The following is a 12,153-nucleotide window of genomic DNA, read 5'->3' as shown; positions in this document are numbered from 1 at the left end:
AGCTCCACTGGGGCGTGATCTGACACATCAGTTCTTCCCGTATCAGCATTATAAATAAACTGGGGCTCAAGGAGTTCCAAGACCAATTTATGGCCACCTTCCAAATACAATTTGACTCGCTGAGAACAGAAATAAAATAATCAGTCCAAGAACTGAAGGTGGAAGCGGCCAAACTGGATGAGAGGACGGACACAATGGAAAGGGCTGTCCAGGAGATCGAAGAGAACTCCAGAAAAATGGATGAAACCTTGGAACATCTTGCACGACTCACGCACAACTTGGAGATACAATCCGACGATCTTGAAAATAGTCAGTCCAATGTCAGAATCAAGAACCTCTCGGAAAAAATCGAGGACAAGGACTTGAAAAACACGGTCCAACAACTCTTCACAGAAATCCTAGCAACAGAACCAACATCAGGAGTCCAGATTGATAGGATACACAGAGTGGGCCCACACAGAGCAGGAGAACCTAGGGCTCGCCCCCAAGATGTTCTGGTGGCGGACACCTCCTATGAACAAAAAGAGCAAATCTTGCACAGGGCGCGATATTGGAGGGCCAAGTTCACATCAACGGTGAGGAAGTCCAACTCTATCCAGGCTTGGCCCAGGGCACCCTACAAAAGGGAAGACAGATGGACCCCATAGTGTCCTTCCTAACGTCAAAGCAAGTGCAGTATAAATTGACTTTTCCCTTTGGGCTGCACTTTACGTGGGAAGGTAGTCGGCACAGAATCACCACATGTGAGGAGGGAGAGCACATTCTAAACCCGCAAGGATGTGGCCAGGGAGCAAGCGAGGGCCCATGGAGACGAGAAAAACCCAGCAGGAAGACATGGGAATGGAAGAAGGTCCCAAGTAACGGCAAGACACCCAACAAGAAATGAAAGGGGAAGGAAGCCGGACTTGGAGAACACAAGGTGGTCAAGTAAGGAGGGGGATGTAGACACTAAGAACCACAGGGAAGAACATAGACTGTAGCTGTTACAAAGGGATCATCCCAAGGGCGCGGGGGGGAGCAGGTAGAGAGGTGGTAGAGGGAACATACAGTGGGGTTTAGGACTCCCTACAACGAATTCTCTGGGAAGCAGAGGGCCAGGAAGAACGTTCACTACGTGTGGGCGGTCATAGGACCCTGGGCCCTCCTCAGGGAGATGGGGATGGAGGGGGGAGTTAGAAAGTTGGGGGAAAGAAGGGGAGTTGGGGTATAGGGGGAGTTGTGAGTCTTCTACCGGTAGTAGAGGGGGATGTAGAACCAGGACTTGGGAACCAATAGAGACACCAAATCTGTGAAGATAAGGTGGCTCCAGTAAAAATACTGACATACAACGTAAGGGGGCTAAACACCCCAATAAGGAGGAAAAAAAATCAAACAGCTGACAAGGAGCATGAAGGCCAACATAATAACATATCAAAAGACTCACATCAGGGCAGCAGACAAAAAACGCCTGAAGTTAAGAGGGTTCTCTCAGATATATCAAGCGAACGCATGGGAGAAAAGAGCAGGGGTACTGATAGCGATACAGGATGGTTTAGGAATACAGGTGCAGGGGCCCCTAGCCGGGGAAGGTCGCTACCTCTTTTGGAACTCTACATATGGTAACCGGAAAATAACACTGGCCACAATATATGCCCCCAACACGGGACAGGATGGGTATCTGAGGGGGGGACTCTCTCATAACTAGAAACATTTGCCACAGGGGAGGTGATACTAACAGTGACTTCAACCTAGCATGGGACCCACGACTGTACAGAAGCAGCACCACACGCACAGGGACACCCGGACCATCAAAAGCACTAAAACGGATAGTGGAAATGCTAGCACTGCACGACATATGGAGGGAGACTAAGGGACAAGCACAAGGATTCACTCACTATTCCCATGTGCACACCTCTCAATCTAGAATAGATTACATCTGGGCCGCCACGGCACTGGGGGAGAAAGTTACGTAGATAGATCTTGGGTCCATTTCTCAATCGGACCATGCCCCCATTATGGCGACACTCAATCGGGGGAACGCAAAGGGAGGACTATAAAAGTTGAACTTCCCCACGGAACTTCTACAGGACCAGGCGATGGTTGAATCCATAAGGGAAAAGATAGAGCAATACTTAACGGAGAATGACACAGTGGAAACTTCAGTGGGAACGGTCTGGGACTCATTCAAAGCAGTGTGAAGGGGGGACTTGATAGCGCTGAAAGCAGGTAAGGATAAATTGAAACACAGGTGGGAGGAGGAACTAGAAGGGAAGCTGAAAGAGATCCAAGTAGAACTAAAAAAAAACAACTAAAAAGTTACAGCTGGCACTGAGACATGTTCAGGGCCAGCTGAACACCCTCCGCACTAAAACGGCAGAAAAGTCCCTCCTTTACCTGAAACACTGGTACTACATAAGGTCAAACGGAGCAGACAAACTCCTAGCCCATCAACTCAAATCTAGGGAAAGGAACAAGACCATAATGAAACTCGGGACAAAGAAGGTCAGCTCAAAACTAAAGACGCACCTCCTTTATTGTTCACTTTTTTAATTGAATCCTAACTTGGGATTAATGTTACAGATAATTACTGCTTTTTAAAGAATGCTTTAAATATCTTTGTGTATAAATAAGTAATTAATTTATTATAACTTTAAGTGTGTAAGTGTTTCATTGAATACATGTATTTACTGGTTTAATTGCACAGCTCTACAGCTTACATTACCCCTCTTAAAATGAGCCTGGCTGCTCAGTCACACTACCAACCTGTGTAGTACAGGCATATATTAAAAGGTGGTTTACCTAATACCAAGGAGATGAGTCTTGTGTAGTCCCACACCAGTTGGACTCCGCTAATTCTTCTCTAATAATAGCAACAATCCTTAGTGTATAGTGCATGATTCAGCATGTTAGCTGATGGTGCAGATTTGTTTTTCTTTCTTTAAAGCTTTTTAGGCAGTTCTGAAAATAACCTATTTGTTCATTTTGTAATTATTTCAAATTTGAAAGCATTCCACAGTTTTGTGACCCCTTTTTGAAGACCTTTTTGAAAATTGTATTATTTTTTTTTACTTTGTTGGTGAAACATCTGATAAACAACTGTTTTCTGCTTTCTTTTCTGCTCCAATTGGCATAGCTATGCTCGAACTAATAATGTAGAAAAACGTACCAGAGCAGCACATCAGATATGCTATCAGTTCTCACCAAAACACACTGTACAATCTACACTTCTGTTTTAATGCTGCACAACCAACAGAGGGATACATATTTCCTAATTATGAATATATTTTTTCAAAATATATTTAAATCCTTAACGTTCGTAGAATGCAAAGACATTTTTCAGGTGATGGAGGCTGATAGGTTTCAGTACACACAAATAAGGCACTGGCTATCACAAAGTCATATCAGTGACAATGGTGGGAGGGACCACTCGGCTTTGGAACGCACACTCACAACTCAGACGGACAAGGGCAAAGTGTCTATCCTCTACCGCCTCCTAGACAATTCTGACCCCGATAAAAAAGAAAAATATATGAGCAATTGTGAAAGGACCTGGGGAGGGTGCTGGAACACAAAGACTGGGGTCATATCTGGGCACGCATGAACACGAGCTCTAAATGCGTCACTAATATAGAATGTGAGATGAAGGTCTGCTTCAGGTGGTACATAACCCCGGAACTATTAAACAAAAGCGACTCATCGATCCCTCCTCTATGCTGGAGGGGTTGTCCATCTACTGGGACCTTGTTCCACACTCTTTAGTCATGCCCAATAGTGATGAAATTTTGGCAAGAGGTGCTGGAACATATTCGCCAAATCAATCACAGGGCTGAACATTCCATGGGAGCCAGGGATAGTCTTACTGGGAGACACTCAGGATGGAGCTTTCCCTCTCTCGGGGCCTCTGGCAAACCTTTGTACCCAACTACTTACTGCAGCCAAAATTATGATAGCTCGACAGTGGAAGCACCCAGAAGGCCCAGCTCTACCCATGTGGTGGGTGAAGTGCTGGGACATAGTAGTAGCTTAAAAAATCACAGCCATTCGCCTGGAAAGCACAAAACAGATTTCATAGCATCTGGGCCCCATTTCTGGACTACGCTGAGAAATTCCAGGGGCTAACATATCGGCCGCCCCTGACCAGATGGGCTAAATAAGCCTACGACAGGACCTTTAGCACATAGCAATGGGTAGTGGGAGTCCCACGGATGGTCAAAATCCCACCTGGGTGAACTCAACTGAATTTACCATGCCCGGTTGTCCATTCCGAGAGAGGGGTCCACACTCAATCAAAATAGCACCCGGTTGAACTTTAGAATTACCGAGCAACCGTCACCCCGATCATGTCAATCATGTCTGTGTGTCTGCATTCAGGTGTATGAAGCTTGCTGATGTTTGTAATGTGTAAATGCTCAATAAAAATGTTTTGTTGAAAAATATATATATATATATTAAAATCCGTATTCGTTGTATTGAAAATAATTTACAGTTTCAAATCGTCTTAGAAAAATAGTCTGTAATAAAATCGGTAGGTTTGCAAACATCAAATCAAGTTGGCAAAGTTCTCATGAGTAGTTATATTGCTGAAAACCCCACTAAATAAGGGTGTATGATTTGTACTTTTTTTGCAGGTTTGTAACCCAAAGGAGCTTTTACTTGGTTTACTTGAACAGATTGAAGAAGCTGCTGGGGAAGAAATATCGCAGACAATTTTACTTTTGATTCAGCCTCTTCAAACAGGTATCCCTTTAAATATCATTCACTTCCTTATCTGACCCACCTCTTTAAACCCCACACATTGTATACCCCTCTTCACCATCCTTCTCCAGCTTCTCGTCCCTCTGCTATTTTCTTATGTTATTGTATAATCTCTTTATTTTTATTTTAATGCAACTTGCTGTCTGTTCTTCCACTGTGTTTCTGCACTTCCGACATGGGAAGCAGATAGTGTAGTGTGAGAAACCTGAGGGTGTGCTCTCAAGTAGTCCCCAGAGATCCATTGCTCAGGTGGCCAGAGAAGGGCCATTGCTTTTGGATCCCAACCGTGCGGGCAGACCAGCGAGGGAGGATGGCCTGGGCAGGGGTTCTTTGGGTACTGTGAGGAGAGCGTCCGAAGGCGAGACATGGTATTCCCCCCCCCCCGTTCCTTGTCCTATTCCATCCTACCCACCCTCGTTAGTCATGGGCTATTGTCTCATCCTACCCCTCGACCTCTCCCTCACTAAAAGGGGAGATAAAATATCCTGTACGGCTAGGGAGAACAAACCCTTTTAAAACTCTTGACTCTAACATTGTCTTTCCTTCTTCAGGACCCATTGTTCATGGTCCAAGTAAGAGGAGGAAAAGAGTTAAGTACATGAGATCGGGTGAGAAGAAGAACAAGCACAACAGAGACAGGACTGTGATATTAATATCCATTAATTTGTCGCCCATCTAGACCACAGGGAATACTATCAAGACCCATATATGTTTAATAAAACATCAGAGAGATGGAATACTCTGCCACAAGGGGAAGCTATCTCATTAAATAAAAACAAGACTAGAAGATGTTCCTATCCCCGTTGTCGATCTCCTAATTGTATTCTAGTAAATAAACGTAACCATCAATCTAATTTCCGCTCCCATTTAACTTTGGAGCCCTCTCCTTCAGCTTCCATGGGGTATTTCCAAACCCATTTCATGTCCCCCTCACCATTTCTAGCAAATACTGAGACGAGGAAGGGGCAACTAAGATCAGTACAGATTACCCATAGGAATAACATGGGGAAAGTAAGGGCAACCTACCCTAGAAAGAACTTGAGTTGTCCCACTAATAGTCAGGCAGTTAATAGTGACCATTCACACATGACTGGTTTTTGCACTATAAAAGTGTGGTTTAACACAGGTGGGTGAGCAAGCTAGAGAAACATTTTGGACCAGAGAAGTCACAATGTTGGGAGCTGCAGGAAGGAGGATCCAGAGAAGAGCAGTGTGCTGCAACGCTGGCCCGGTGTTTGTGGAGGGCTGCAGATGTCTGGGGAACCGTGTCTCCCGCAAGCCGGAGCAATGCAGCTGGGACCCTGCTGGCAGAGTCCGTGCAAATGCTCATTCCCTTGGGCCATGTGCTGGGCCCAAGGGTGTCTAAGGGGCTGGTGGTGAGACACTGGCCTTGACCCAAAGCGTCCCGGAGAAACCGTTCGCCAGTGCCACGCTCCCTGGATTGTTTCGCATGGCAGAGAAAAACTCAGGAGCATGCGGGTGGCTGAAATGGGAAATGGAAAAGAAAGGCAAGATTGGGAAACAGCACGAAGCGGAAAGTAAGAAGCTGAAATTAGAAAGAAAGCATGCGTGACAGCAGCTTAGAAATAAGAGGACGGAAAGAAAGCCGATTTAAAGGAAAGGGCAAGCAGTCCGCAGCGCAAAGTTAAGAGCGAACAGAAGCGAAGTGAAAAGAAGGTGCGAGTGAGCAGGGAGAAAGAAAGTGACAGTATTAAGGTGCGAGTGAGCACAGAGAAGGAAAGTATATTAAAGGAGCAAAGATGCACAGCAAGGAAAGTAAGTAAAGAGAGGTTAAGCGGCCTGGAAATAAAGAAAAGGTGCAAGTGAAAACCGAGGAGGAAAGTGCCAGTATTAAAGGTGCAAGGACAGAGGTGAATGAAAAGAAGTGCCAGTTGGCACAGCCAAACGCAGAAGAGTAAAACAAAAGGGCAGAAGAAGCCCACTAATGCAGGAAGGTACAAGAGGCACAGAAGGAGCACAGCATGGAAAATTGAATAGTGCAAGTGTGCACCCCAAAGTGAAAGCAGGAAGAAGTGTGCACAAAGGAAGACCGGAGGATAAAAGGTCCCCAGGAAAGTGCCTGTAAGAAACAGAGGGGCAAAGAGTCTGAGTGATCGCACTGAGGAAAAGCAAAGCGCCTGGCGTTTCAAAAGGCTCTGATTCTACCTGATGAGGAAATTGTGTGTGAGAAAAGTGCTAAACAAGAAAAGGACACATCCTGATCAACTGACTTTTGTGTTTGGAGTAGAGGGACCTACGCTTATATATTTCTGAGGCTTGTGGATCTGCTTTGATCACATGCTATGCATAGGCCGACATCTAGTGGTAGCCACGTACTACATTTTTTGTTTTCGAAACTCAAAGGGACGTCGACAGGGCGTGACATTAATACTATCCCTAGTGTGGCATCCACTGTACCCATGGTCCTTCACGCGTCGAGGTCCCTCAGATTGTTTGTTTCCGCCATTATAGTCGGACGCATATCGCAGAGTTCATTCTTCTGGCTGATAGCATTGCTTATAAAAAGTTTAAAGTTAGACTTTCTGTCCTTTCGACGACCGTACATCGTAAGATCCCCAGCAACGACTTTGAGGACAAGACCATTTGTCAACGACAGCAACTCCCGCCTCAACTAACTTTGCCCGCCCTGTACAGTTGGGAGAGTGGGGGGAGGTTATAATCCATCTCACTTAAAGAATGCATATTTCCCTATACTTACTTTTTTTTGCCAGGCTGCCATCCTTCCATACCATGGAAAATACACCCTTTAAATTCTGTCCTTCCTGTAACAGGAAGTTTCCCTGGAAGGATTCACACAGAGTGTGTAACCTTTGCCTCCATAGGGACCACTCCGGAAAACAGTGCAAGCCCTGCAAACTGTTTTGGCCACAGACTTTAAAGCACTGTAAAACTAAATGCTAGGCCCACCACGCCATGCAGGCCGAGGCCGCCATGGGTGTTAAGGGGAGCCTCCAGCGATGTTGGCGTCCTAAGTGATGCCGAGGGCGATGGGGACCCAATGGATTCCCGCGTCTGCGCCCTCGACTCCAACGGGCAGGCCAGCGGTTCTGCTACGGATACGACCCCCGGCGAGTCGGGCGCTTCCACTGCATGCCACACTAAATGCACCCCCCCATGGCCGACAAACACGTTGTCGACCGATAAGCCACATGCGGTATCGAAGGGAAGGTCTGAAAAATCCCTGTCCTCTGGGCCATGACGTTTGCGATCATCACACGACAGGCCCCCAAAAGCAGACGCCAAGGTCTGATTCCGACACCGCAAGCAAATCCGGAAAGTTGTCGGGTTCCGGCGAACATACGTCGAAAGACGTGTCGACGGCTCACATGAATAATTAAAAAATGAGTGAACTCATTAAACATGTCTCTTAACACCCTCCGCAAGGCAAAGGCATGGAAAACACCAAATCCTTGCTGCCCCTACCCTCAAAATCACAAGGTTCAAAGGATAGGGAGCACTCTGCCCCTAAGGACACCCTTTCACGTGCAATGCACAACAAGCAGCACCCTGCTCCAGAGCATTTGCCTGCACATGCTCCCATAGTGTTACCTTTCTCCCAATGGAGCCTGGAACAGTTCGACAGGGTTATGCAAAGAATGTCTAGTTTTGCTGACTTTCTGGATCAACACCCAGAACAAGTTAACAACCTTCAGCGGCCCCCTCAAGGCGAAGCAGCTAACAAGCAGCCCAACGCCAAAAGGCCTGCCTGGACCCAACACATCCTGGTACATCTACCTATCAAACAGTGTCTGATGACCTATACTATTAAGACACTCAAGGTTTACAAGACCCTGGCTCATTGGCAGACCAAGGAGACATGGAGGATACAGATCAATACTTTGACGATGACGACAATGATGTATACATCATCCAATCCCCAGGCCATGATGGCCCACCAGTAGCTGATTTCCCGGTGGACAACCAGCTGCAGTACAATGATCTTCTTTTAAAAGCTGCAGAGCACTTTAAGATCGATTCCCAGGAAGCTCAAGATAAAGACTTTGTAGAGGACATCCTTGGGGATAAAAGATTGCAGCCCAGTTGTCAGGTGAGGACTAAGGCAGCGAATATGGCAAGGGAAATGTGCACAAAATCACACAATGAATAGCTTTGAGTCAAACAACATGCACATAGGAACCATGACTCATGTATACTAAAACCCAGGAGTGCAAACAGAGTGTGACAACAATACAAATATATGAAAATGGATGTGGGGTAAGCATTTAGACACTCCTTATGACTGCAAGGAAAGTCGTCAAGTTCCTTACCCACTATGCTATTACAGATACTGACAGCGCTAAGCCCACGTAGAGAGCAAGCAAGGACAGGATCTGTGAGCTAACACTCTTGATGGTATTGAATAAGAGAACTTAAAAACAGTACTCACAAGGACGAGAAATACCACTTGAATGTCAGTAAGCCCACGAACCCTGTTGATCAAACAGGGACCCAGAAAGGCTATAACAGCAATGGGAGGATAGCTAAATACATAAGACTCAAGACAAGGGGCAGGTAGGAATAGTGATTATAGAATAGTGAGGAAAACATAGGCATTCACACAGGAGCTAGCTACAACAGCACACCACACCTAATAATCAATTAGAAATAAATGCAGAAGTGCAAGGGAAAACATGGAATGGATTCCAAGAAAAAGTAAGGAGCAGGAGCAGGGAAAACGAAATTACAAGGGCAAACTTCCCCCACCCATCCAAGGAAAAAGGCAGGAAGCTAATCTATTAAGAGGAAAGACTAAAGCATCAAGGTTTACAGCAGCAAAGGACAAAGTCAAAGAAATAAAGAACACAGGCAAACTGGGCTGCACCAAAGGGAAAAGCACTGAGAAAAGCTGCCTGTAAAATAGAGGAAGACAGAAAGGGAAATGTGGAAAGCAGAAATCAATTAAGCTAAGCACAAGGCTAAGAACCAGGAACAAGGGACCATTCACAAACGGGAACACTGCATCAATGACCAGCGCTGGACTGAAGCAAACTGAGGCTTTTAAAGCTGCTAAACGAGCACACGCCTCAGGTGTGCTGATTGCTGCACCTGCAGCCACAGGTGTTGCCTATCCTCCACCCAACCATGTCCTGCAAGGGTGGAGGTGAAGCAGTGGGCCAGGCATTCTGGGAAGCATAGTCATTTGATTAAAGAAGCATGCTGGCTGCCAAAAACCTGGAATGGATCCGGAAGGGAAGTAGCTTGGAAAATAGGGATATAGCGCTCCCAATTCATCACAGCACTGTAGCATAAGGTTCGGAGGAAAAGTCCAGTAGGGAATAAACCCCAATTCATGCCTCAAAGTGGTGGGAATTGGAGCGAAGGGAGCGAGTCGTGATACCAGTTCATCCTACTGCTCCAGTCTGTCCAAAGGCGCATTTAGCTTTCTCTACTTACCCCCAATCTGACAAGGGCAGTCAACCCACATATTGAGAACATTTTTAGGCCGCCCCATTAGACCCATTGTACATTAGGGGCCAGTTAAAGGCTGACTCTCTAGTAGTGACCACCACAATGAAGAGAGCGGGCACACCTATAGCCTCTGCCGAAGCGCCCTCTGACAAGGAGAGCAAAAAGATGTACACCCTAGGCAGGCAAGTGGCTTTCTCTGCTGCCTGCCAGGTGAGGATGACCAACAACACTATGCTACTGTCCAGTTATAATTGCCACAAGTGGGATGATGTCTCACAGCAAATAGACTCTGTCCCAGAACCCCTAAAGATGCAGCTCTTACAAATAGTTGCTGAAGGGAGACAAGTAGCAAGCTGCATCCTTAAAACCAATTTAGACACAGCGGGCAATGCGGGCGGATTGTGGCAGAAGATGCCTTCATCAAACACGTCAATCGGGTTTCAAGTTGGAGACCCAAGCCACCCTTTTGAACATGCCCATCAAGCCCAAAGCATTATTCGGAAAAGCGTTGAGGATGCACTGAAAAGTGTTAAGGAGGAATATGACAACCTCAAATCCCTTGAAAAACTCACAAACAAACCCTTTGTGCAGAGAGGAGGTTCTAATACACGCTGGTTTAGAGGACAGAACTCCCAGCGGTCCTCCAACTACAACTAGGGCGGGCAGAGTTCATCCTGGGGTTCCTCACAGTGGCAGTCCTCCCAACAAAATGTTCAAAGGGGCCACAAAAGGTCCAGAAGTAGAGGCAGATCCTCCTCCTCAAGAGGGGACTCTAACCCCCTTAAGCAATGACCACCCGCTACAGGTCCCCTCCCATGCCTCTCAAGTAAGTCGTATTTCTCATTTTCACCACGAATGGGAGGGGATCATGTCGGACAAGTGGGTACTTTCCACTGTGACGGGAGGCAATTGCATGGAGTTAATACAAACACCAGCCAACCACCCGCCAATACAAAGACAAACTACGTAAGAAGCGAATCCTGCTAGAAGAGGTCAAGGCACTGCTGGTAAAGGACACCATAGGAATCGTCCCGTCAAACCAGGTAAACAAGGGTATCTATTCAATGTACTTCCTTGTGCCAAAGAAAGACCTAACAATGCAGCCTGTCCTAGACCTGTGCCCTGCGAACACTTATGTCAAGCCACAAAAATTCTGCATGACTCTACAAGAAGTAATCCCAATGCTAAAACAGGGGGACTACATGGCAATCTTGGACATGAATAATGCATACTTCCGTATTTCAATGTTCCCAGCGCACAGAAGTTTCCTGCGCTTCAAAATAGCTAATCAACACTACCAATTCAAGGTGCTACCCTTTGGCATAGCCTCCGCTCCAAGGGTATTTCCCAAGGTACTAGCGGTAGTGGCGGCGCACCTGTGCAGAAAATCAATCCCAGTGTACTGGTTGATAACTAATTTGCAAGCAAAATACCCAAAGAACAATCAATCTGTTGTTCCAATTGGGATTCTCAATCAATGAGAAAAAAATCAAATCTCGTTCTAAGCAAAACAAAACAGTTCTTAGGAGCTATCATAAAGATGGGAGAGGCGCTAGTCTTCCCGTCAAACGAAAGAGTGCAAAACATACTGCAGAAAATACCTCAGTATCTAGCCCGTCGCCAAATAACAGGCGCAAAGCAATGTGCTTGCTGGGGATGATGGCTTCATGCATGTACCTGGTTCCGCACGCACGGTTGGGCATGCGCCCAATGCAAGAATGGTTAGCGAAAGCAGTCAGTGGCACGATCTATTGGTTGTTTCGCTAACCCTAGTTCAAGCGCTACGCTGGTGGACAAAGAAAAATCTGTTAAAGGGAAAACCATTTCTTAATCCTACAGTGCAAGTGATTGTCACAGCAGACGCATCACTCACCGGGTGGGGAGCCCATTCTCTTCACCACACAGCACATGGCCTGTGAACGCAGATCACAGCCCAAAATCACATAAACCTTTTGGTGCTGCTAGTGGTGCTCAAAGCCCGACAAGCTT

The 12,153-nt window shown here is 46.3% G+C and overlaps 1 protein-coding gene across 9 annotated transcripts in view; it reads left to right on the top strand.

The window, feature by feature from the left end:
• The window catches only part of GLMN (glomulin, FKBP associated protein), a 1,004,137-nt gene that overhangs the window by 149,440 nt on the left and 842,544 nt on the right, over positions 1-12,153 (top strand). For all 9 annotated transcript variants that reach the window (XM_069641799.1, XM_069641796.1, XM_069641800.1 and 6 more), the window contains exon 5: positions 4,608-4,716. In XM_069641799.1, the coding sequence (XP_069497900.1) occupies positions 4,608-4,716 (109 nt within the window). The remainder of the gene's footprint in view (positions 1-4,607; positions 4,717-12,153) is intronic.

Source organism: Ambystoma mexicanum, chromosome 1q (assembly GCF_040938575.1).
Source record: "Ambystoma mexicanum isolate Mex_15411 chromosome 1q, UKY_AmexF1_1, whole genome shotgun sequence".
In the NCBI taxonomy this organism is placed as follows: Eukaryota; Metazoa; Chordata; class Amphibia; order Caudata; family Ambystomatidae; genus Ambystoma; species Ambystoma mexicanum.
This window is presented reverse-complemented; position numbering and strand designations above follow the sequence as displayed.